This window comes from Manduca sexta, chromosome 27 (genome assembly GCF_014839805.1).
Source record: "Manduca sexta isolate Smith_Timp_Sample1 chromosome 27, JHU_Msex_v1.0, whole genome shotgun sequence".
In the NCBI taxonomy this organism is placed as follows: domain Eukaryota; kingdom Metazoa; phylum Arthropoda; class Insecta; order Lepidoptera; family Sphingidae; genus Manduca; species Manduca sexta.
Genome location: NC_051141.1, coordinates 8,419,388 through 8,447,231, shown reverse-complemented (window position 1 = coordinate 8,447,231; position 27,844 = coordinate 8,419,388). Strand labels below are relative to the sequence as shown.

The 27,844-nt window shown below is 34.6% G+C and overlaps 2 protein-coding genes across 2 annotated transcripts; one reads left to right on the top strand and one right to left on the bottom strand.

Moving 5' to 3' along the window:
- Positions 1-49: 49 nt before the first annotated feature.
- LOC115442880 lies at positions 50-5,799 on the bottom strand. The gene is made up of 6 exons (XM_030168066.2): positions 5,600-5,799; positions 3,466-3,603; positions 3,051-3,199; positions 2,081-2,184; positions 1,026-1,186; positions 50-165 (listed from the first exon to the last, which is right to left on the bottom strand). The coding sequence occupies exons 1-6, from the start codon at positions 5,668-5,670 to the stop codon at positions 69-71; spliced, it is 720 nt and encodes a 239-aa protein (XP_030023926.2). The 5' UTR covers positions 5,671-5,799; the 3' UTR covers positions 50-68.
- A 2,350-nt stretch (positions 5,800-8,149) lies between these two features.
- LOC115442879 lies at positions 8,150-26,589 on the top strand. Its single transcript, XM_030168064.2, has 11 exons — positions 8,150-8,342; positions 8,548-8,676; positions 16,512-16,710; positions 17,070-17,182; positions 17,264-17,426; positions 18,120-18,191; positions 18,273-18,385; positions 19,093-19,230; positions 20,193-20,300; positions 23,593-23,679; positions 24,369-26,589. Exons 1-11 carry the CDS (start codon positions 8,274-8,276, stop codon positions 24,525-24,527), a joined length of 1,350 nt encoding a protein of 449 aa, XP_030023924.1. The 5' UTR covers positions 8,150-8,273; the 3' UTR covers positions 24,528-26,589.
- Positions 26,590-27,844: the final 1,255 nt, after the last annotated feature.

Sequence of the window (27,844 nt, the reverse complement as noted above, 5' to 3'; positions counted from 1 at the left end):
CGCGTTTATAATATTAGTAAGATAAGAAATATGACAAAAAGTAAGATAATTTTAGTGTACAAAATGGTTTATTTCGAAAATTTTCTCAAAATACAATCATATTTCACAGGAGGATAATTCTTGTAGTACCAGTTACAGGCTTCGTTTTGAAAAGGACGACCAACCCTAGAATAAAAAATAATAAAGCATTTGACAATATATAGAATAAGTGTGGAGGAACTGCAGTTTTGTGGAGCCTCGATTAGCATTCAGTCAGTAACAGTTATTTTAATTAAATATAATATATCATTTGATCCTTGCACATATCGTCAGAATGATCCAGAAGAAACCGGTTATAATGACACACTGCTTATCGACAAAAGAGCAAGATTCCGATATACATGTTTAAAAAAACCGTATCGTTCAAGACGAGCATCGGATCACAGACGTATAAAAGGAATATGCGCTAGCCGTTACACTTATGTATGTAAGTATATTATTTTTGTGTATCGGATATGGTGTCCAGTCTAGGTGGCAGGGCCGTAGCACTTGAATTTAAGGTAGGGCAGCTGTGGTTACAGCTAGGGCGGAAGCAAAAATGTTACTTGATCTGATCTGGTCAATCGATTTTTGGCTTTCTTGACTTGTGAACATAAATGACTCAGGTTAATACTTACGTAATTGTTAGGGTAATATACAGAGTGTAACAAAATTCCTTTAAATCACGAAAGGGGGTTATTCCACCCAACAATACCAATAACTTTTTCTATTTTCTATTTCACGATATGGACCAACGTCCAAAAAACCCGCTGCTCCATATGTTTTAATTGAGTAGTTATATGTAAAATTTATTTGATTAATTAAGGTAGGGCATTATTATGTTAAGGTAGGGCATTGCCCCACAATGCCCCCCTTAGCTACGGCCCTGCTACGTGGTCCCTTCTTCCAATTTGGTTAAAATCGGTTTTCACCGTGTCACATGTGTGATTATTATGAAAATAGAACGCTACTCCAAAATAATTGTATTTCAAAAATATTATTATTACTGGTCCATCAATCTTCGAATTTCCGTCGCAGACATGGTGGCAGTTAGATCAGGATAATATTTCCATCGCTTTTGCCCGGTGTCTTCAGCCCAGGCAAGTTGAAACGGAGTTAGTCCTTTCGTAAATTTTCGACAAACGCGACAATGGGCGCCTAATGGTTTCTGTGGAAAAATAAACAAACTATAATAATCAAAAATTTACTTGTTTTTGTCAATAACCAAGTACCTAATTCTTGGGTTATTAGCGTGCCTATTTTATGGATGTGTATTAAATATACCTACTTACCCCTAGAGGCATACTCGTGAGTCGTAAGTAGAGCTGATTAAATGTTAATGATAATCTTATCTTTGGATAAGTGCTATTTATTAATTATAAGTTATGCAGAGTACCTACTATATAAGTGAATCACACTTGCGAATTGCGATGCTTCAAAAGGAATAGGCATTCGAATACGCAATTACATTTTGTGCTAGCTGTGCTTTTTTTGTCTTTATTTATTGTGAGTTTCGCCAGAAGTAACGATGTCACCCCGTAAAAGCAGTTTACAAAATTCTTACCACCATAAACACAAGTTACAACAACTTCTACCTGGCATACAAGCGAGATATATTTTGCATAGTTTACTTACATTTTCAGATTTTGGAAGGGTCAAAAACTGTTACATAAGTCAACGTTTAAATTCTTGGAAGACCATAATTCTCGGCGGTGAGTTTCATTTTGGACACATTTTGTCAGAACATGGATAACATCCTCTATGGTTTCATATTGAGTACAAGCCGGTAAATCAGTTTTCTTCATTAAGAATAAAAAATTATTTGAAGGAATATGTCCAGAACGAAATCTCATTAACTTCGCCACTTAAAGCCTATTCATTTCACCATCTTCGAACCATGAGTAACGTAGAGTAGTTACGTTAGTAACGTACAGTAGACTGTATGTGTCCTGTCTGATCAATCTCCCTTGCACGCTGATTTACTATAGAAATATTCACGCCAGGAATTTCTACACATTTTGCTAGCTGTGCTTAATAATGATATTTTTCAATACTCGATTACCTCATCGCCCGTAGTGTTTTTCAAGCCATCGCAGCCATGCTGCCGCCGATAGCGGATGCAATCAAGGTCGTACTGATACGAACGAGGAAATACGTCTTGATGGTCTGTGTGTTAAAATTCCCATTTTAATGTTTCGAAAATCGTAACAATCCAAATTTATACCTACCTATGCCCTAAATAATGTTTCTTATTATACTCATACCTACAAAAAATAAAAAGAGCCATTTGTAATACTAATATAGATTAACTGTTTACCCAACTTCATTTTTGTAGTTGAAATGGTTTTACCTAGGTACCTATTTAATTCTGCAAAATACATTTGCCTATGCGGATTAAGAGTACGTAGACATGTAATCTTAAAAAATCATATAATATATATATAAGTAGCTTATGCAGGTCAATGGTTTAGAAACAGATAATTCGTTAAATTTTGCTAATGACAACAATAGCACTAAATCAAAACCAGTGTGGTACTGATAATTTTGATGAAAAATCTCTAAATGGTTCATTGGTTCGGATATTATACTTCTAAATTACGATTATATTATTTACTGCGGGGTTTTAGTTGGTATACTGATGCTCTATGTACACCTATTATTCTCCCTTTCCCGGGTGGCATAACGTAGGATCTTCAGATCCACAAAATAACCGTCTAGCGTCCCTTTGGGTCTCGGCGTTGGTAGTTTTATTATCATACGGTGACGAAGAGTGCGGCCTGCAAAAACCTACAACAGCAGTACACATGGAGACCTTTATGTTGGGAGACAGGATAATATTGACTGGGGTTCGCGTTGCGTCTATTTGAGCGCGATATTGCCTCTTTTTATCAGTCGTCAAATACACAGTGCTATTTACTAAAATAATATAGCATTTCTCTAAGGGCTCTGTTGTAACATTTATTATTCGTAAAGGGATTACCACTGTTTCCTGATGCTCATCAAGAAAGGCAATTAAGCATGAATAAACTTACTAGGTTTCACCATCTCTGTTGTCATTCCGTAATTGTAATATGCATCGTGCAGAGTGTACGCATTACTACCGGGCTTGTCCACCCAAAATGCTTTATCCTTTTGCACCATGTTTTCTATAACAGCGTCGGGTAATTCGTCTATAGTTGGCCTGCCGGTTCCGAATGGTATTGGATGATATTTATTGAAGGATTCCTATGCTACTAAAACTTTTAGAGTTACCTACCTAGTTTATCCAAATTACTTTAACTTAAAAATGAGCTAGGTTAATCGGTTTTTAGGTTTTTGAAAAGTTACATTTTAAAGTCGGTCATCGAAACGATGAACAAGTAGTAATAAAAATCACAGTGTAAGTCCTATGGATTGTTATACCTACTGTGTTAAAGTATATTAATTTAAAATAATTATGTGATGTACCTTGGCGGCACTTCCACTAGTTCCCTAGTTAAAGGTTGTAGAAATTTGCCAATGGTTTTCTGCGTCAAGCATGGCGGTCGTCCAGGCGTGAGGGCTTCATCGGTAAGTATGGTCATGGTCACGTCGTCTAATATGTACCTGGAATGGGAGACATATATATACCTATGAAATATCTTTTATATAATTAAATTTTTGGTTTAGTGGTGACATTATAGAGGGTTTAGTCAGCGGAGTCCTGGATTTGAGTTTTAACACGCAAAATTTTATTTTTCCGTGACTGAGATTCTTGTAGAATGAGTTGATATCACGTATCACGCGGCTACTCATAAAAACTAATACAAAGAGTCAAAGCATTCCACAGCATGCTTGAAAAAATTTGTTGGTATGTAGGTAACCATTGGACTGAGACGACATTGCGATGGGATACGAATTATAGGTATTTGCTTAGATTTTATATAATTTCTGCTAATAATATTTATATCGGAAGTCACAGTTTAGTAAAAGTTTGTCAGTATGTAAGGTCAGTAGGGGAAAGTGCGCCATAAAATTTTCATAGCTGGATTCAATGCAAAATAATTTCTTTTTGTGCTGACTTAAGAATGTAATTTTATTAATTTAAGAATATTTGGTATTTTGTGATAACGACCTATAGTCATTCAAGGCAATCAGACAATAAATTAATATTATTTTGTTCAAAATAAAAAAAATGGTAGTAGGCGCATTTGCCTCCGGAAATGGGGCAAGTGCACCTGTGTAAAAAAAAAACGCCAATATGAAACATTATAAAGAAAACACTCACTTTAGTCCATAGAGAAATAAGTTTTACGCGCATTGCTCTTAGATAAATTTTAATTACTCAATATTATAACAAACTATGGCTGTTAAATCAAATTCGGGGCAAGTGCGCCATATATTTGTACATCAGGGCTTCAAAACATTTTACACATTTTTTTGCTATATTTAAAAAAATAAAAAAAAATGGTAGCCTTAATATGAAATCTATTTTATTTCTAAAAATTTAAAAAATAAACATATAAAAATGTAGGAATTAACAATTTTAATGCGTTATAACTCAATTACTTAGAATATGGCCTTATGACATTTGATATGTTTTAGCTGCATTAGAATCAGATAACGTGCCTGATCGAACAGTTGCAACCTCTTCACGTAAAGTTACTCTAGACCAAAATATTACAGTTTTTCTTTTGTAAAAACGAATGATCTAAAACAAACAAATATACGACGAATTAACTAATACGCCCTTTTAATTAAGTCGGCTTAAAACAAAATACCTTGAGTACTTAAATTATGCTAAGTATAACATTTTAATAATAATAATTCATATTAGTAAAACATATTCTTAAAAAAGGTTTGTGATATATGGTTCAGGGGCAAATGCGCCATACGACTAGTAACTGTGGCGCACTTGCCCTACTCGACAATTTTGAGGTACATTTTTTCGCATTGCTAAAAAATCCTTTATTTTAGTATATATAAATAAAATTCAGGTAGGAAGTTAAAATAAAAGGTTTAAACTATGTACTCACTTTACTGGTTTACGGAAATATGTTACATATCTTGAAATATTTGATGTTATCTTTCACGGGGTCACCTCTGTTTACAGGTCTAAATGACACTTAAAATAAAATGGCGAATAAATCGTATTAAAATGAACAGAGCCATTTGTGTTTTTTAATGGAACTGTATTTCAGATAGTAGCATTGATATAAGATTGCGGTAATTGTATAACATCAATAGTTTTCGATTTTTTTGGGGCAGGTGCACTTACCCCGTAGGCGCACTTGCCCCACCTGACCTTACATATTTAGATTAACCAACTGGGTTCACCGTCTAGTAACGAAATTCTCAAGAGATTTCAGATAAGTATACCATTTTAATTTGGTCACTCAGCATGCAATGGGGTGAGCGATGCTCGGAGTCTCTCCGGTAGATAAAATCAGAAATGAAGTGATCCAGAAAACCAGAGTAACCGACATTGCTCGCAGGACATGCTGGTCGGCATAAAATTAGTGCCTTTACTTAAGGAAAGAATAAATTCGACACTGCTTGGGTCCCAAAACTCAGTAACATTTCTGTGATCTGTCTAAACAAATTATTATAATTTCAAACTTACTTATCGGAATCATATCCAGTAAATTTATTTACATTGCTGTGTGGATCGAGCGGATGCAGTATTTTTTCCATGTTAAAATTTTACATATTAATGTATTGCTAAATAAAATTAATAATGATGGATTAACATTAGGCTCTTATCACACTGGCGAATTGCGAGCAAATCCATAGTGAAGCGTCGATGCAGCGAATTCGCCGCGCTTCGCAGCAGGCGACAGCGGACATGCCTTTGTGATGTGCCACAGGTGTGCAATTTCTTTGCTCATTGACGACATTTTTTACACTCTCGTACAGGAACCTTTTATTTCCATTAATTGTCTTAAATGAGTGTTTTGGTCGTAAGCGATTTTTTATTATTTGAACAATTCCTAAAATGAATGTAGTCTCAGTGGCATGTAGGAACAATTTTTTTACTAAGTACTTCGCAAAATAATAAATAAGTGGTACTCTGTTCTAGTCGAACCGTTAATTTTATTTTTCCAAATTTGTCGCTGTATCTGTTTTCGCTTTCGTTTTTTGCGACTTTAAATGAACATATTCATTCAGTTAAACATTTTCCAAAACCTGTTGCAAGCTCGCAGCATGCTGCGGTTGCAACAGGTTTTGGAAAATGTGTAAGCGTTGCGCGTTGCGTTGCGCAGCATCCAACATGTTGGCTGCGCATCCGCGGCGTATTCTCCGCGCGTCCGCTGTTAATAATTCGCTGCGTCTTAGTTCCGAAATGAAACTGCTCGCAATTCGCCAGTGTGATAGGTATCTTAGATCCATTTGTCAGATTGATATACAGCCGTATCAATTTTTGTATGTTGTCAGCTTTGTAATAAATCTCAGAACTAATAAATCAGCTGTTATCAGCACAGGTTGTCAACAATACATAAAGTTTCTAAGGTTGTCAACGATTGCCTATATACCTAATTCTTAAGCTCGTCTACACGTTGGCTACAATGTGGTTAACTTATAGCGGCCGGGGTCAAAGTTCTATCAATTCCCTTTGATGTGTATTGAAAGAAAGACACTATACTAAACTCGTGCCATTGTCGGTCAACATTCGCCACGTGGTCTTATTGTTTATAGGGATTTATGCTGTCGCTTAAAATACACCTTCAGCATGTTTGCTATATGTATTGGCTGCAAACGCTGGCACACATATTGATGAACATCAATTGGAACTCAATCTCAAAATTATGAAAATTAAAAATACAAGCAGTAAAGTAAATGCACCGGTCATAGACAGGGAACCGATAGGGGACAAAACAAAAATAAATGTTCTACGATGAATCAGTTTTTATCTCAGTTTATAAAATTCTAAGTGAGGTAAGTAAAAAATTCTATTGATAGTTTTTATTGTTTTATTTTAACGAAAATGTGTTTTGCTCGTAGGGTCTATGAAATTAAGACGACAATACATACTGCCGCTACTGCAAGGAAGTTATGTTTCTTGATATTTTGTCAGTGTTTATAAATGTTTCACTTAAATAGGTCTAGTTATGGACACATGTCGAAACTAATTCTAATTATTTGGTATTAAGTTTGGTTACAAAATTTACTCTTATTGTTTAACTATAACTAGTTGAAAACGATAAAGAATTGATGTAAGTATACCGGTAATGGATGCAGGAGTGCATTATCATGTATTCTATAGAAGTCCAGTAATGGACATTGATTGGAAATGATAAGTACATGTTTAGATTTCTACTTTAGAAATGCCGTTAACAAAAGATCGCGCCCTCAAATGGACGGGACTATTAAAACTGTTAGAAAAAGCTTAAAATTACTGAAGCAACCAATCTCTTTTATCAATCTCATTAAAATTAAAAAGTACAAGTAACCCATGATTTCTTACATACTAAATTATATTAGAATTAATTACTTACTTACCTCAAAGTAAATACAACAGACATATTATATAAACACAGAACTTTCAACTATAAAAGTATGTTTAGTGCACCAGGGTATGAACATAAGCTATAGTGGTAAAACTATTCATAATTAAAAACAAGCGATCCAATTATAAACACTCACGCGTTGCCCAAAAATTTTGCGTAGTACATAATAATTCCATGGTCTAAATCTTATAAGTACAGAAGGTCCATGTCGAGCAATAAGGCAAATTAGTACAGGGCAGTAGGTATATAAGTAATAATGCAAGCTGGGACTATTATTATTATTACGGGAACACCAAATGTAGCACTGGGTTATGGACACTCGTTTACTTTCGTATAACCAATAATCTAGGTACGTACATATGTGATAATGATGTGATTGTCCCATGTGTCTTGTATGGTTATGTGAATAATATCATAGAAATACACGCCAAAACCTCTCTGCAAGAGGCAAAAAAGCAAAATTTATAATATTATAGCATTATTACGTGCTGTATTCATAAAATACTGTATAGAAATATTTAAAAAAAAACATGTATAATGTTCAAATCTTGGTACAAATCTCGGTTCAAATGGATTATTCTCAGATAGGAATAATTATTTTTATTATCCGGACATAGATAAGAAAGAACCAACGTGAAAGAATCCATGTCCGATTTATGGAATTATAAACTAACCGTAGCCAACTATTTTATACTCTGTACTTGCTATTGGCTGTCAAATATGGGCGAAGTACAAATAAGTTTCAGCTTGTGACTCATTTTTATTTAGTTACTTTAATTTTACATAAATATGTCCAAAAACATAGTCTTTGAGGGCTGGTTGACTAAATCACCTCCTATAAAACGAATTTGGCGAACGGTAAGTAACATTTTTTTTATGGTTATTGGATAATAATAGTTTGCATTGTGCCTTTGTTTGTTGACAGAATTTGTGAATGTGTCGTTTGTCTTAAGTGTTGAATCGTATGATTTTGATTAGTTATAAGCAATTAAACGATAAAGAATTGTAACACGATTTAAATACTGTTATTTCATAGTGTTAAAAATGTATTTTGGGTTATCAGAAATGGCGGAGAAGGTGGTTTGCCTTGCGACAGTCAGGCGAACTCCCGGGCCAATATTTTCTAGATTACTACGCCGACCGGAATTGCAGGCGACTCAAGGGCACTATCAATTTGGATTTATGTGAACAGGTATGTACTTATTCAATAGAAACTAAACCTTAACACAATGTGTAATTGTTCAAGAATTGTGCAAATTTGAAACTACATCATGACATTAATTTAACCCCAACATAATAGTCATAAAGAGGGAATCACTCAACTCACCTCACCAGTGTCACAATGTCTGCTATTGTTTTTTTTACGTTTTTTGGCAGCTACAATACCTGTCAATAAAGCAGCAATCAATTACATGATACAAAGTAAATGTGTACTATATAATATATGAGGCATTTGCTTCATATATTATGTAGTACTGAGTCCTTTTGTACACACAACCAAATGGTTATGTGTGCAAAAGGACTATAAAATAAAATAAATAAAATAAAATGCTTTATTCATCACTTAGGCGAACATAGTTGCACTTATGATAAGTCAAAGTACATAAGAATATTTAATTATTATGTGGATAAAGTCACTTATATAAGCTAAAGACAATTTATATTTAAAATATATAAGTTTTTTTTCAACTGGGAATACTACCCCTAGGATTTCTCCAGATTTAAAGTTCATAGTTCATAAATATATTACTATAATGTTAAGGTATTGATAGGTATTTTGAATACACCCTGTATTTCCAATATTTATGTTTCATGTATTATAAGCACATAAGTACTGTAGCACACTAGTATGAATAATGTAGATTTGCCATTGGTTTAGTAGATATAGGTATAAAGAAAATATGACTTGGCAAAAATAAAGCTATACCAGTAAAATGTTTTTCTATATATTTGGCATGGCATAGTTATTTCACTGCACCTGGTGTTAAGTAAAGTGAAGCCTAAAAAAAAGTAAACCAAGTGATGAAAGTATCTCCAGATGGTGGACAAGATCATGCAAGTACACCAAATTGAACCTTAAAACTCGGTTTTAAGACTATAATATGGCGGGGAATAGTAAACAAGAACTATAAGATGTGTGTTTTATATTACTTGTTCTTAAGTCTATAAGACATGTGGATAACTACCATAGATGAGAAACTACTTCTGTGGTAGAGGTTTCTATTAGATTTAAACTGTTGCTAAGGTTGACACAGTATACAAATAATTGTAGTAGAGCTTAGCATTACACATACATATTTGTCTATAGACAGGTATCTACTATAGTATCCAATGGCCGGTCCTATAAGGAATACTGTCAAAAAAACAATATTACTTCACATCAGATTTTCATAGTATTGATAATTGAAATACCCCCTGGGCCTCTGTCGCCATTTATCCAGATTTCATCTGATAATGTTTTTCACAAGATTTATTAGTATGGCATCTATCAAGTATTGAAAATTTTTTATACTATTTTACAAACAGTTTTGTAGCAGTTAGGTATAAATATTATTTGCTTTATTTCAGGCAGCTACTTTAAGTTTCTGTCAAATATATATTGAAATGATAGATGATTATTAATAGGTGATTACATATTTAGTGTGGACTCTAATATTGAGATGTACAGCTTGTTTATACCCTGTTCCCTTTTACTTCTAGTAAGTAAGATATATTAGAAATCATAAACCTTTAGTGAAATATAATTTAGTGTCAAAATTTTTAAATATTAATATTTACTTGTATAATTTTATTTAACAATTGGTTATGTCAGGGAAGAATAATTTGATTGCTGGTATCAACAATGTGTAGATTCAGATATATCTTTAATCTTGTTTGAGTTTCCGTAATATTAACTGGCTGGCTGGTGGCTGAGTGGTCACTCTAAATATTTTGTTTACCGGTGATTATTATTTTCCTTCCCTGTTCAATGTTATATCTGACATACATTCCATTCATATCGCTAAACCACACACTGCAATGTTAGCTCTCTTTGTAGTCCTGAGATAAAACGGTGACTGGCAGTTGTGAATAACATTTTTTTATAACCACTTGGGTCACTTGGTGTTAACGATATATATCCATCGTTTATAAACACCCAAACACTACAAGAATTATGCGCTTTATGAGCTTTGTAGACAATTAATAGATGTTAGGGATGAGGATTTTTCGCCCTCCTGATTTGTTTAAATACCAATATATTAAGATATTTTGTTTTTGTTCAGTTGTGTTAAAAATACTACAGTACCTAATGTTACAATTTAGGTAGGGCGTATTCAGATAGAGTATTTCGAATGCATCCACTACTCATTTTTGTATCACCAATAGGTATGTCCCTCGCTGCGTGTCTTCTATCGGCTTAGTTCTGAGGCTTTAGCCAAGATATCTTCCTACAAAACTTTAATAAATACAAAAAATATATCACAGAGATGTGTCATTTCCATACATAACGTTAGGGTTTTGATTGTAGAAAATTGTCGACCACAGACTCCGATTGGGTAGTCACGTGTCGCCTCGTTTAAATGCATCAGAATAAGGGCCACTTCGCTATGATAAACTAATGTCAGTGATCAGTGACTTGCTTTACATAATAACTATTGAGCTCTAATGCCTGTGAAGATAGTTTCACTAATGTTAATATACCGTTATGGAAGGTGTATGTAATGACAGCGTTACAACACTTTGAATTGTGATATCCGATCAAACGTAGCGTGCGTGTTTTGGCTTTTAAAGTGTTGTGAAGTATGATGTTTATCGCGATAACTCACCCGCTTATTGCATTTGAAGTAATATTTTTTCAAAAGTAAATCATCAGAGCTCAAGAAGTTGGTCCTTTTTTGAGTTCGTTGCGTATGTATTTATTAAAATTCGTCCCGTTTTTACCAATGCAGGATGGCGTTTGGCTCTGCAATTGACGCAATTCTGAATATTGTGTCTCATACATAGTTATCAGATTCAGTACCATTGCCGACATTAACTTAGGGTTCAGTCTGGATGTACCATTCAATTGGTAAAATAGAGTCGTAGTAAGTAAGTGAGGCAAAGCTCTTGTTGAGCGAGACACCCGTATAACTGTTGTTTTTGGAGTTGCAAATCATTATCACCGTCATATCCCTGTCATTCGAGCTCATTAAGATTTTTTTAACGGGTAAATTGTGTTCAATTTACCAATTAGTATTATAGGATTTATTACCTTATTTATCTTAAAAGTCAATTATTTTATGTCTGACAATATTTGGAAGGCGTTTCATTTGAATATTTGGGAGTATTTGACGACCTCCGACCCGGTGGTCCGACGACATTCGCAGGATCGCCGGTGGACGCTGGATGAGGAGAGCGGAGGACCGAGCAACCTGGCGCGCTCTAGGGGAGGTCTATGTTCGGCAGTGGACAGTTGTAGGCTGATGAGGATGAGGCATTTGATTAAAAAAAAATTGTAGTATAATTTGTTGTAAAATACAAATTGCGATCAAAAAATTATTTTGATTTTCCTGAGAAGGTCGCAGGTTGTATACCAGTTGCAAATTCAACTACTTAGGATTTACAAAATAGTCTGTATAAATTGTTTATATGATTAGATTTAACGGTGAAGGAAAAAGTACTTGAGCAGACTGGCATAGTCGTGCTGACCATCACAGGATGCACCATCTCTAGCTGGTCGATGTTACTTCAATAGAGACCGAGTGCAGTTTAGTCACTTTGCGGGGCCAGTTACAAAAAATTACATACTAGACACATTGTTCTTGTGGTCGTAAGTAAAAGTTATAGCGTATGTATGTAGCGTCGCGTAACTTCGGAGCAGTGCGGCATCACCTCTTTAATTTTTTTTATGGGGAAATTCTCTTAGATTTCCCGTCGTGCATTTGCAAGCTAGACGGGGTATGTCGGATTTTTACCGTCTAAAACCAAGGTGGTCTTCATCAGCATTTTAGAATGATTCCGGGAATTCGAACCGAACACGTGGCCATTCCAGTGCTAGCATTTTAAGCACGACTCATGGTGCATGTTTCCCTTATAGAAATTCAAATGTTACATGTTCATGCGAAAGATCCATAAGAATATTAAGAACTTGAGCAAAAATTCAACGCAGATTTATATATAAAATATTTTGTCATTACATTATATATTTATTTTGTAATTGTAAAATGTTGCAGATATTGTAATTGACTTTTTGGACGACAAACACCTCAGTTCCCTCCGCGACCATGACGGCTGCGGTCTTCGAAATGTCAGGAGAAAATTATAATATAAACAAACCGCCATAAAATCCGAAACATTGTTCTATCTCAATGTCTAACATTCGTGTGAACATATGAAAACATAAAAAATTCCGAGAAAAAAAATGTTTTGTTACATTTACATGTAAATCAAAAATAACGCAAAATTATGTTTCCTATTTTAGTTGAATGTTCCATTAAAGTATTAAATAGAAATTTGTCTATTTAAAATAGGCAATGCCATCTTGCTGTTTAATGATTTGATATTATGCAGAGCGATTGTGTCCTAGGGACAGTTCGAAGTATATGTGAGACAATACCCCAATTGCTAACGGAAGTTATGACTGACTGTGATGAATACAACTGTCGAAGTCGGCTTGCTAGCTATTGTTGGTATTTATACAAACCTATTTTAATAGGCACTGTATGTGATTCGGTACTAATTACAAATATTTTTATACTAAATAAGAAGTAATAATATCATTTTTGTTTCATCATTATAAAAGGAATAAGTGGAGACACGTCGACCATCGCGTCCAATTTGAAGGATCTTGGAGCGGAAGTCATTAATCTGCAACGTTCAGTATATTGTATTAGTGCGAAGTACGTTTCGATCAAAGGAAATCGGCGAGAATATAAAACCAAATTGATAATGCTGTTCGAAAAAAATATTATGGCAATCAAATAATTGTAATATTATCGTCTGGCGTGGTAGGATGATAGCGGATTTTATTTTACTAAGCTTTTATTTTATTTATTTTAAAAGCATGAGTAGTGAGTATACATCAACGAAAGCGGACGTCTGGAGCGACATTATTGTAAAAATATGACGTAACTATTTAAATAAAGATCACAAAAAAGCTAAGAAAAAGAAAATTATAATTTATTGATATGAACTTGAACGTACCTGTATTGTCGAGAATGTCTTTGAACAAAATATTAATTATTCTATCACCGTGTTAGTACTTTACAGTTATTGGCTTGTTGAAGAACTCGCTCCATCCGTTGTACTTGTGACGGTGTACCCTAAACTGTGGTTTAAGTCGCAGTTGTTACAAAAGAAAAATGCATTTTTTCTCTGGTCAGGCCTAATACGCAATTCGAATTCTTGTTGCATACCAGGAAAGTTTGTAGTTAACTTTATTTTATTTTAAACCCTTTGTTAATCTATATTTGCATATCTATAAATGTAAAAGTACCCGACTCTCTGTTAGGCTTTCGTCGCCAAATCACTGAACCGATTTTATTGAAATTAAATGTACGACAAACTTAAACTATAAGGACGGACGTAGCCTATTTTTTATCGCGAAAAAGTTCATAACCGCAATCCTCGGGAAACTTCACGCGGGCGATACTGTGAGCAAAAGTGGTTATAAATAAATGCACATCGGTGACACCGTATTTACCTAATAGGAAAAGTTTATTTGTAGTAATCGATTGAATGTAATTCATTTTGAGTGTGTCTGAGCCCTTGGACTGTGTATTTATCACATAATTAGTGTATATTATATGTCTGACGGGTTTCCCATCCAGTATACAGACACTAACTCAAAACAATACCGACTTTTACACGAACTGTAATTATATTTTATCCTTTTAGGGCATGAATACCTACAAAAGTAGATATAACCAATATATAATATTCAAAGCTCAAGTCTCCAATACCAAATAACATTTGTAACTTCTAAAACATTTATTAACAGAATTTAAAACGTATTTTGAACTAGCTTTAGCCACCTGCATAAGCTGTTTGTTGTCTGTGTGTCAGCTGTAGATCATTATGGTAATATATTAAAATGGGAGTTATATTTAGCAGATTTTTATTTGTATCAAGTCTAAAGACATTTTTTACAATGCCAAAGTGTTAGTGCAAATGCTTTGAATGTTGCACTTTAACAAGCAGAGCGTTATGACTGACTTTAGCAATTGAATAACAAGTGTTGAGAAGTGAGAACCAATTATCACGCCGAGGTCTTAGGCTTGACCACGAGTAGTTCAGTCCCCGTCAACTGTTGTGTGACTTGCTTGTAGGGGATATTTTATCTTAAACACTGAATTGCAAACGGTTTAATTTTGCCAGTGGTATATTAGCGTTTTCAATCTTCAAAAACATCGTCGTTGGGTGACCAGGTAATTACAAAATTATTTTAAGTTTTTTTTTTCATAATCTACTAAAGGTAATTTTTCGCGTTGGTATTTTTCGCCAGTAGCAAAAAAGTATTATTATTCGTTTTAGTTATTATGGTGTTGATCTGACTGCAGATGTGCTATGTACTGACATTACTTATTATTTTATTCGTCGTATGAGTTAATAAATATATGTGTCTATTGAAGTTTATATTGATATGGCATTTGTAACGAATTACCTAAAATGACGGTATATATTGACGAATAAAAATAAAAATAAAATTATTGACAAAAGATTTCGATATATCAATATTTTTTTGGTTTTTCTTTGCACTCTTTTATTGTGACCGCATTAATGTTTGGTGCAAAAAGCATTTTCCAGCTTGGCCGATATGCTGTGATCTGAGAGTTCTATTTAGCGTGCATGTTCTTTATTAAACCTAACGACTGACGATTACTGAATGCTACTGCAGTAACCATTACTGACGGAGATCAATTTTCGTTTTGTTTTTGAGATGACCTTCTCAAACATTGATTTGGTAGTATATTATAAACCAATATTTTTGCTTTGAGCTTAGGATGATATATTATTTCTAAAACTAATATGTTCGCGTTTTCCACTGCGATACTTACTTATATTTATTGTAATTTGAACACTGATATAAAATATTGTGTATTTATATTAAATTAATCATTTTGTTTCTATAAGGTATTTACGTAGTTGAACTAATGGCACATACATTTGCCTAGTCAAAGAAATTAGATTCTTTCGTATGTTTGTACTTTAATTTCCGCATCGCAACTTAATCAAATAGTTTGCATCGGATTTATTGCTTTTAAGTAATGTCTTTCCATATTTATAGTTATTTAATAAAATTTCTATAATTTTAGATTATTATAAACCATGACTTTATTTAATTGCTATATAAAAAAGAGCATACAAAAGGTTACATAAGATTTATAAAGTCACGATATAAACAAAAGTATTGATACATTTTTATATTGAGCCATGTTATTACAATATTTAGAGACGATTAAGTAATGAACAAAACAAAAGTTTCAAATAAAAAAGGAGCAAAATTAAGTCCTCTACTAAAAATAAGCCCAATTAGTTCAACCAAACATTCACGGTTACTAAGAGACATTGTCGCATGGTGTCGGCTGGATTTGCAATCAATATGCCTATGAAAAACGTAAAAACGTATTATTTAAAATCGAAATTTGAAGGGCAAAACGAACAGATTTATATATCGCACACTAGTTGACAGTACACGCGACCGTGACACAAAAAAATATGTACAATTCTCAGGGCACATAAAACTGAATTTTCTTCATTCGACAAGTTATGAAAGACTTAATGTAAACGAGGCATCTGTAAATGTATACAGGGTACCTGATAGGTACAGTTACCTCACTAACATATTCGTTCGTATCTTGAAAAGCAAATTTAAAAGGAACCTACTACATGCTCTGGTTCATTTCTCATCGGCTCGTCTGTCAAACAGCATTGAGTTGGGAGTGCATAATATTTTTTGGAAATTATAAATTGTCTTACGCGAATAAAATTATAATTGTAATACAACGGTTATTAAAGTGGATGTTCATTGTTTTAAGTGGAAATTTTAATATTTTCTGTTTGTCGTAGGTGGATGCCGGGCTTCATATGGAGCGATCTGGTACTGGAACGCTAGATCCTAAACTGCGTGGGTCCGTGTTTACCATCCAAACCCAGTCTAGAACTTACCATCTCGAGGCTGACTGCGAGACGGAAATGGAGAAGTGGGTGGACGCTATATGCAGAGTTTGTGGACTGCGGGCGACCGAAGACTCTGCCAATGTTCTCGGTGAGTTTTTATCATTAAGTTGTGCGATTGCAAATGTTATACCGTTTTTTCCTGTCCGCAAGAGATTGCGAAGTTGCTTAGTTGTGAATTATACTAATTCCAGCCATCTCAGATCTAAGACGTTTCATAGATATTTTTGCTAAGCGATTTTTTATCATGTTTGGAATTGTGCATATTGTATGTTCTTTGTATGCGTTGTTACATTTCCCTTTCATGAGAACTATCCATATATTGCCGCTAATGTTAATGATATAATTTGCTATTTGACTTTATATTGCGAGTTTTTGTTAAAAAGGGAAAGATGTTTATTTTTAAAGTAAAAAAGAAATAATATTGAAGTTGTATTGTAATATTTGCAGTTACCTACCAAAACAGCAGCACTATGACCGCTTCTAACGAACATTATGAACGTGTGGACTCTACGGGGCCTTACATACCAATCTCAGAATGTATCACAGGAGTGCGCGTTAGGGTAACTTATACACGGATATAAATGCTATGTTTGCTCTCCGGGACTAATGGAAGGTTAAATTGTTCGTCTTTAATGTTTTAGGATGATCAAAGGCCGTTCCCTTTTAATCAGAGGAGTGGAGACAATAAAAATCATCAATATTTGAGCCAGCCTCATATAAGAATAAATGCAGAATTTTCAGAAAATGAATCGAACATAAGCGATGACGATTGCAAGTCATTGAATGCTAGTCAGCCTAATATAAGTATGTATCATTTATATATTTTTCTACGCACAATAATTTCACTGTATTAAGTGAGATATGAGTGCATTGTGTGACGCGTAACTTTAAATGTATCATGTTGTCTATGCTATTATATAAAGCTGAAGAGTTTGTTTGAAAACATTAATTTCCGGAACCACTGGTGCAAATCGAAAAATTGTTGTGTTCTAATGTTACTGTTATTGTTGTTAATGAGAAGAGCTATATGCTATATTAACGTCATGCTATGTAAGCATATAACGCAAAGGATCGGAACATTATTAAAAAGTGTTCCTTTTGAGAGTTTACGTTGCGTGCGCTGCGTCAACGGTTAAAGTTACGCAACAATCACGCATGACGACATTGTTTCCTCTTGAAAAGTGGTAAAAATATTTTACAAAACAAATTCCACCGTCGCATCTGTCTGAATGCGATAAACTTAAAAACTATCCAACGGAGTTCGATGTAATCCGGCGTGAGGGTAGTTTGACACCCTTGGCAGAACATAGTCTATTTATTATCCCGGGAAAATATAGAGCGGGAGTCTTATCCCGGAAAAATCTCACGCTGGCGAAGCCGCGAGTAAAACCTATAACTTATAATAGACATTAATATGTAGAACATGGTTGTTGAGTTCCTGCGAATTATATTCGAATATTCATATTTTGTTTGCCATTAATTATATATTTATTTTAGGGGATTGGTCAGTCGCAAAGACCTTTACAAAATTAGCAATAAATCAAAAACGGAATGGCGTTTCTGAAGATGGTATGTATAATGTGAACGTGTGAATTAAATATTATGCTTTTTTTTTTACTAAATAAGTGATTATTTTTCTTTTAATTTCAGGTCCGCCAGTGCCGCCCAGGCCACCTAAGACGTTCGCCATGAATGCTCCAAAAGAATCTTTTCAAGGGCCGAAAATATTGGAGCCAGTCGAAGTACATGTCGAAAATACCTCTGTAAGAATTTTTTCTACCAATACCACGAACAGGGTTTTTAGGGACACCCCAAAATTTTTATTGAAACGTAGTGTGACGAAACAGTGCCGTTATTATACTTTTCTTAATATATTTTATTAAAGAGCGCCCTTGCGCAACTGATGTTTGGATTTCCTTATTTGCTCTTGTAATATAAACGATTAAAGTAACGGCACTGACACTAGGTCATAGTCTGTGGTCATGTTCAAATAGAATTAATATTGCCTGAATGTTCATGCTCTGAACCCATATGGTGCCTTTCTCGATCTTTACAGATTTGATTTTCTGCAAACAGCAACTGCGTTGCGTTATAAATAATTATTTACATTTGGAGACTATACCTAACGTTTTACCCGTGATTTTAATTATATTTAAAATATATTGAAGTTATCTTAAAATAAATAAAATTAGAGATTAGAGAAATATTAAAAATAACAAATGAACACACATCACTCTTTTATCTCCGAAGAGGTGATAGGTGCTACTAGGGTACCCGCTGTGCGTTCCGTCCTGTGTCGCGAGCGAGTCTCTCGCCATGTCGGGAACAATTACCAGACCCCGGGCTGATACTGAGCAGAAAAAACCAACATAACTGTCCGGTCCAGGTTTCAAACCCTGGATACCGCGGTCGCAATAAAGCTACGCGACCATGGCACTGAACGTGCACTAATTGTAGTATTTGGTTTCAGCCGCAGGGTCACCCGTGGCTGCGGATACCGCGGCGCACGTCGCAGAGCGGGGCGCCGTCGTCGCCGCGCCGCTCGCACCGCGCGCCCAGCACCGTGCGCTTCACCGACGACGAGGACGACTACTCGCCGGGCCAAGGGGTAACGAATTGTATTAGTTTTGTTCGCGCCATCGCGTAGGAAGCCGTTCTAGTTATCCATAGCTCCTCCCCTACGTCGCCAGCGTCATCTATTTGTAAAATCAGATTCAAAATTAAATAATTTACTCTAGGAGCAAGTAACCAAGATAAAAAGTAATATACACAAAATATATATTAATTCAGGATGTAGTAAATTTATGGGCTAAATTTCATGCAAATCTGTTCAACGTGTTTTGCTGGTGGTAATCATTTCTCGTCAGGCGACATTCTCTTGGTTCCTACTTCTTTTACCATCAAATGCAGTTGGTTTATAAAAATACATTATTTGAACGTATGAGGGCCAGGCCACGAAGTCCGCGAAGGCAACGCGAACGGATTGAATTAGCAGCCACGAATGAACAAGATAGATATATAAAAACACACATCACGGATTTACACAAAGATTACACGGATTTTAACAAGCGCACCCACTTTTCGGCAAGTGTATTCGGTCCCATGATATAATAGGGGGCGAGTCTATCGCCATATCGGGCCTAAATTCTGGAATTTATTTCAGTATCAGCCTGAGTCTGGACTCAGGCTGATACTGAGTAGAAAAACCCAAATATCACTTTACCCGACTCCAGATTGGAACCCAGGACCTCAGAGCGCTGCTGTACCGTGCATTGCAATTACGCTTCCGAGGCAATCATACGGAGAGAGATATACGGGGGAATAGAACGGATGCCTTACATAGAGCGGTGCGGGTAGCGCCGCCGCACTGCGTCCCGTGCAGCACGCCGCTTAACCAGTTTCCGTGGCTTGGCCCTTAATCTGTGGAACTGTTACACATTTTTTTTTTTTACTAATATTACCCTTGCTTTCCTATTAAGCTGTTAGTTGCTTTTGTCTCGGTAAGGGATTACTGGGTTGGAGGCGCAGGCTGTGTCTACTCTTGGCATTTAATTAAATGATTACTTGCAGTCAATGCAGTATTGTAATCTGCCTTCGTTACCGCCCGCGGTGGACCGCGCGTCCAAGCCGCGGCATTCCAGTCACAGCATAGGACACATAAACCATCTCAGTGGACAGGTAAAACGCAATATTCTTTACATTACAAATAAAAACATAAATATTGATTAGAGTACGTTGTTTTTGGTATCGGTATTATGACTTAGCGATCTGTCTGTTGTATTATTTAGATGAGTAGATAGTATTTAAGATGATTTATGTTTTATTTAACATTTGAAAGGGGAAAGATGTTGTATTATTTAGATGAGAATAAATTAAAAGTAAATCAGTTGTCAACTGAACCTTGTCATATTAACGGTGAAAATTTATATAGAAAAATATATGTTTTACTTGGTTATTGTTTAAACGGAGCATAATATAATAGAACACGCCAGGTTACTACCGGAGTTAAATTTGAAGAATATCTCAGTCGGCCGGTCTGACTCATGGATGCGTTGGAGGACGCAATTTAATTTATACCCAAAGGGGATTCTTTAAATAAGACAGGCAGGCCCGAAGGGGTTCGATATTTATGAGACATTATATTTGAAAAATATAACATATCGATTTTATTTAAAAAAAAAATTACGATTATTTTGGTATCAATCCAAACATAGTGCTGAAAAGATGTAATTTCTTTTTGAAAAACCAAGAGAGTGTTGAGTCTTTAAATATAACTGCTTTCAGATTGTTAAGTAGAACGTGTGCTTTTAATATATTAGAAGAGGAACTTATTCGCGAACGTATTGTTTGTGCGATTTGTCACACAGCCGTTAGAAGTTTTGACACTGGAGAAAGCGACACGAATTTGTAAAATTCACGAAATATCGAGTAGTAATGGTCGTGTGTTAGACAAGCAGTTTGGCACAAGTGGATGCAATGAACAACCGAAGTAGCAACAACTAGGCAGCACGCGGTCGTGGCTGGCGAGGTTGGCGCGGGACCAGACCACAGCCTGCTCGCGCCGGTGTTAGGCGCCAACCAAAACCAAGTACTCGTACGTCCACCTCAAGTTTTTGTCCCAAATATGGAGGTTAATTTAGAGCCTGAACTTGAAGTGTTGAACCTTGTGTAACTTTAGGTTTAATTAAAAGAATACATCATTTGCATTTTTCGGGAAATGAAGACTTGTTCTAGGGCTTAGGATGTTTACCGGGAGAATATCATGTCGTAATGGACAGAAGTGTGACCCCAGTAGAATGTCCTTCACAGAAAATTCCTTTAAGATTGCCTGGAAACTTATAAAATGAGTAAGATAAAATGGTTTAATTAAGAGTGATTAGAAAAATAACTCATCCTACACCATGGGTTAATTGTTATTGCTAGAAAGAATGGAAAATTGCGTGTTTGCTTAGATTCAAGGCCCTTAAACAAAGCAATACGATGTTCTCATTTCCAATTACCAACTATACATGAACAACCAAAATGAATGGAGGTAATTACTTCTCGGTCTTCTCGGTTCTAATCCTAAGCAGGCATCCAAATGACTGCTTAGGATTTTGGGCAAATAAAGTAGATGACGAAAGTGCTGATCTTTGCGCACGCAGTACACCTTTTGGGAGATATCAATTCATATTCTTTTTTTCTTATGAACCTGTCAGGATGAATTGTTCCTCGGAGGTTTTTCGTGCTAAAATTAAACAATTAGTGGTGGTGGTGGTTGGTGAAAGGCTATTCGTTTTAAGCGAAATAACAAGTGGAAATAACAAGTATGTTAAAATACTTAAATGCCATAACTGATTGAAAATGTAATGTTTGATAACATTATGTTTTGTTATTTATGTTAGTTTGGTGGTTGAAACAAAAAAAGCGTATTATGTGGAATTAATTTAAAGCAATTATATTTATTTGTTTTTTATTAATATTATTCAATCTTAATTTTAACAATCAACATATAATATTATTATTTAGACTTATTTTAGTATTTATTGTCGTTTAAATGGCAATATTGTAAATTTATCAAATAGTAAAATAGTTATTGAAATCTTAAAATTTTATGGATTATTTATCATATTACACTCCTTAAAAATAATGATAGAAAGAAACGTTCTAATGTCTATCCGAAGTATTTGAGTGAAAAAAAAAAACAAATTAGTTTCAAAACCGCTTGTATCAAAATCAGTTGCTAGCAAGAGTTTGGCCGCCTTGCCTCGTAGTATTTGACTTATGTAAAAATGTATCACGCAATATCACACAGTGTAACTCAATTATGTCAAAATAGTGTAAATTACCTAGTACTATAATTATGCCACATACAAAACGCTTTAAACGATTTACACCCGTATAACTGGGAAAGGTAAAATAACTTATCCCTAGATCCAATATGTTATAGTCTAGTTTAAATCCACTACTGAAAAAAAAAGAAAATTTTACGTCGGATAATACACCAGCGCTTAGAAATGAATCATAAAATGTCGCTTAAACCAAATAGCCTTCTTCTACCCATCGATATATTTTTTTGGGGATCCACAAAACAGGAGCACGATAAACTGTTGAATGAGTTGTTTAAGAGAGCAAGAAGTATTAATACTATAATACTGTAATACTTATAATTCAATGAAGAAAAATGTCGTTTATACGTGCGTGAGGTTTCGTACCTATGTCATGTCATATTGACTAGATTACTGAAGAAAGATGTCGAATGGTGTTGGGAACTTAAAAACGCTTTAGATACCCTAAAAAATAATTTGCAAGGCTGCGGTATTGTGCCTGTATGTTGTTAAGTCACGAGTTGCTCTCGGTAAAACCGAGCAGTGTCGCTCGTGGTGTGATGCAGCGAGGACGACCAGTCGAGTACGCGTCACGCACACAACGTAAATATGTTCAGATTGTGAAAGAAGGTTGGTTGGAGGGTGTTGGCTTGTGAAAAGTTTTATTAAAATATTCATGGCAAGAAAGACGTAGTTATTGAAAATGAGCATAAACCGCGCGAAAGTGTTTTCAAAAAGCATCGAATTCAATTCCAGAATGTTTACAGCGCATGACGACTAGGTTGCAAATTATGATCTAAATGTAACTTTATACCGGGATAGTGCATGTATATACTAGATACATTGTCACGTGCTCCTTTTCCTGACTTGTACGATGATAAAATTAATAATGCAATATTGGATCAACTCAAAATGGTTATTGATCATTATCAATCGACACGTTTATCGATGTAGCATAATATACTTACTCTTGTTAAAAAGGAAACTCGTAAAGATGAGATGTTAAATCAATTATTAATAGGGTCCAAATCGTTTTTTTATCTATCTCAAAAATCGACCAATCAGAACAACATTTTTTGACATGGTTCCAAATGACTTATTACTATTGGTTCATTTTCGGAATCGGATTGATGTAATGAATGTAAATGTTTTTTTTGCCGCAGACCAATTTACAAATGTACCGAAGTGACGAGGTGAAACCAGATGTTTTGCAGTATTTGGATTTAGATCTCCATACCGCACCAACGAAGGTAAATTAACAACAATTTAAATGCTAATTTATATATTATGTCGTTAACACGATGATCAAGTTAACTTTGCGCTCATTTACGTAAAGGCGTTATTTAATTTTTAACCGACTTCAAAATAAGGAGGAGGTTATCAATACGACATTTTTTTTATATGTATCTCAGAACTCGCTCTTTTGTGAACCGATTTGGAAAATTCTTTTTTTATTCGAAAGAAGATCTCCAGATTGGTCCCATAGTTATTTTTTATTATTGTCTATACCAAAAAATAAATTTGTAAACTTATTATATATTCAAAGGACTTCATATGATGCATTTCCGACCGCCATTAGGAAGCGATTGCATGTTGTGTTATTATAAAATATAGTAGATATTTATGACCATCTGTATATTTATGACATACTGTTCTTTAGGAATAATCGTTAAAGCAAACGATAATTCATAAAAAAATCACATATAAGTTTAGAAAAGTCAGAGGTGCGTGCCCATGGCTTTTGAACCTACGGACATCTATCTTGGCAGTCCGTTCCACAACTTACTAGACTATATCCAATTATAAACGGATATCAAAGCGCTACTTTAATTAGAACGACCGAAACTGTAAAAGGACGTATTCGCACCCGTAGACCAAATACCCCCGTCTATATTTTTGACTTCTGTAGGAATAACTGTAATATTATTGTCTATTTCAGTCTTACGATGTACCTCGCAAGAAAATGGACATCGCACACGGCAAGTCATATTCGACCGTGGACGCCGACTCTGCTTACAAAACAGTAGATTTCCTAAAGACCGAAGCCTTCAATATAACGCGGCAAGACGCAGAGGCGTCGCGGAGTAACCATCATTGATTGATTATAATTAACTTATATTTACAAGTTATTTTCATTTACAAATATTCTTTGTATATATAGTTTACTATAATGCAGATTATAATTTATTTAGTAAGTAGTAATATACAATTTGCTTTAAGAATGTAATATCATAATTTGTGAGGGTATGGACGTAAGCATACCTCGATAGGTTCAATATATTGGATTGGCTTTAAAACAACGAAAATGTGAAAAAAAAACGATCACTTTTTTCAATTCTATAGATTTATCACGCACACAAGTCTGTTATATTGTACAAAATCGTATTTATAAGAGACTTACGATAATAAGAAATACACCTATAGATAATAAGTGTATTTTTGAGTAGCCATGATAATGCAGATCTGCGTCGTCGACAACGATTTTTTAACCATAGATCTGCCTGTTCCGCAAATGAAACATTAGGTAATTAAAGTTGTCCCAGAAATAAATATTCTATTATAAATACATTGGGCGAAATGACAAAGCCTGGAAACGATTACTAAATAGCAATTACTTGACAACTACGTCTAAAAGACTGTCCATAAACTAAGAAACGATGTATTAAAGTGAGTTTATATTTGAACGATTGCAAATGTAAACTAAGACTGGCATTTAAAAAATGAAAACGTATTTTGATTGTATTATTATTATGTAATCTTATTTTATAGAATATTGTTTTTTATATTGTTTTCTGCACAATTATATTTGTTTTATTTTCGAAAAGTGGTCATAAACTATTTACACCATGAATATGTGTGTCGATAATTGTCATGACAGATTATAAAATCTTTTATATTAATATCGTATGTATATACAGGGTGTCATGTAATCGTGGACCAATTAAAACGAGCTGAGGAGACTCTTATGCCTTAAAACTATTTGAATAAAATTGGAAGTTGATACGCATAAAGGATCCAGCCCACAAAATGACAGTTTTGAAATAGTGAATATTGAAGTCGAAATCGTATTATCATTGATTTTCTATTTTATATTTTGTTAATAATGAGGTTCAAAATAACACATTTTGATTAAGATGTTTTTGCTAATGGAAAATGTAGATTTTATAGACTATAACTAATTTGACATACTCGGCTCATTTTCGACCATACTGTTGGTTGGATCTTTTTTGTCTATCTACGTCCTATTACCATTAATAGAAAATTAGAAATAATTTGCACCATATAAGATCATTTATGCCCTGTAAAGTCCTAGTTTCGTTTGGCGGATTGTATTACATACTGTATATTTATAATATAGTTATGTATGTGTATTTATATGTAAAAATGATTAAAGATTCATAGACTAATATCGATCTCCATGAAAGTTGGCGCATCCAAAATATATTTCATGGACAGGGTATTTGTGCTATATATAATTCGCCGCTGGATGGCGTTTACTACGCACCAAATTTTTACCCATAGCATTACGGTTACAATTATACTTAAGTAAGATACGTGTCCACTCGGACGAAACCGCGGGAAGAACTAGTATTTTATAATAATTATACTCATACTTATGTATCTACTTATATAACGTACAGATTTAATTTAGCTGACCAAAATGAAAAATACCTTAAAATAACATTCCCGAACGTTTATTATTCATGTTGTTTTGATGTGCCCTGAATATTGCGAGTGAAGGTCGAAAAATATGAGGTCGTATGTAAAGTCGCATGCATCATACATAGCAATTTGTGATTCAGTATTGAATACACAATAAACATAAATAATATAGATATTCAAGTGCAGTGGAGTGATTTCGTGAAATATGTTGTTCTTGTACGGGAGTACCAGTGATAACATTCAAGCAGTATTCAATTTACGCACAATACTTGTATGTTTGTTGAGTGTTTGTGGCCGCAAAATCGACGAACATCTTCTCCTGACTGTATTTGTGCTAACAAAACTAGTTATTTCTTGTAGCATAATAATTATATTATTGAAATCGTTTATGTAAATTGAGGCTGTATATAAAGTGACAGTGTTTTCTATATTGCTATGCTTAAGTTATAATTTGTGGTTAAGTGGCAATGTGTATTAAAAGGCAAATTCTGACAGTATTTAATATCGATTTTATTTTGCATCCGCATTTTCACCGATAGTGGTACACATATAATTATATCTTAATATACTAGAGGTTTCAGAATGACTTTCTACGTCTATATCACTTTATACAGCTGTGTCTAGACTCAAGCGCAGTCAGCTTCATATACTTGACGCATGCATCGTACTTAGCACCAACAAACTAGTTCAGTAGTGGAGATGAATACGCTAAAATCTTACGCTCTCTGTACATTCTTCATTATGCGAGTACAGGTGAAAATATCCTCAAAAATTTAGCCCAATCTCTCTAAAAACCTACTTTTTGCCCAGTAATTAAAATTTTCCTTATTTTTATATATAAAAAATATATCTTGTACTGACGTACACGTATGACGTACGTATTGTATGTACCTTTCGATACTGACTGCATTGTACGCACCTATGTGCTCGTGCGATGTTCTCGAACTAATGATGTATTGGTGTACTTACACATGAATGTGTACACGAGAACGCGCGAAGAGATTTGTGGTTAATTCGTACTTTTGTATAAAGCTAATTTTATACACTTTGGTATAATTCAGCTAGAAGTTGTAGGCATTTATCGCCAATTTACATGAATGTCATTCGCGTATGGTAAATTACAAACATACGTTTAATGTATATGAGCTGCGTCATCAGCCCTGTATTATATACTGTCCCACTGTTGGGCACGGGCATCCTCTACTACTGAGAGGGAATAGGCCTTAGTCCTCCACTCGGGCCTAGTGCGGATTGGTAGACTTCACACACACTCGAAATTTCTATAGAGATTTTTTCAGATATACAGGTTTCCTCACGATGTTTTCCTTCACCGCTAAAGCAAGCGATAATTCACTAAGAATACACACATATATTTTTAGAAAAGTCAGAGGCGTGTGCGAGGCTTCGTATTTGAACCTGCGGACATTCGTCTCGGTACTCCGTTCCACAACCAACTAGGCTATCGCCGCTTCATGAGGCTTGATGCTTATGAGCTGCATACATTATATTAAATCTATACATGAATAAATGGGCCGGAGAGTTCTTTTTAAAATAGATTAGTGCTTCCTTTCGCCCAGTTTTGATAATTTCTATATTTGACTCTACCTCAAGGGCCCCAGTAAACTTTTCACCCTAAAGACGCATACAAAAGTGCTTGAGTGTGGACATAGCTTACTTCTATAAATGAGGTTTATACAAAATGTGTTGTAAATTTTATTAGATAATTAAAATTCAATAGTAAGATCCGCACAC

Bases quoted from the DNA above. Each gene is read 5' to 3' on its own strand.
- LOC115442879 (XM_030168064.2), top strand. From the start codon at position 8,274: ATGTCCAAAAACATAGTCTTTGAGGGCTGGTTGACTAAATCACCTCCT. The intron at 8,677-16,511 runs GTATGTACTTAT...TGTTTGTCGTAG, and splicing joins ATTTGGATTTATGTGAACAG to GTGGATGCCGGGCTTCATAT. The intron at 19,231-20,192 runs GTAACGAATTGT...GATTACTTGCAG, and splicing joins ACTACTCGCCGGGCCAAGGG to TCAATGCAGTATTGTAATCT.
- LOC115442880 (XM_030168066.2), bottom strand. From the start codon at position 5,670: ATGGAAAAAATACTGCATCCGCTCGATCCACACAGCAATGTAAATAAA. The intron at 3,604-5,599 runs GTAAGTTTGAAA...CTCCCATTCCAG, and splicing joins ACTGGATATGATTCCGATAA to GTACATATTAGACGACGTGA. The intron at 1,187-2,080 runs GTAATCGAGTAT...ATTTTTCCACAG, and splicing joins AAAACACTACGGGCGATGAG to AAACCATTAGGCGCCCATTG.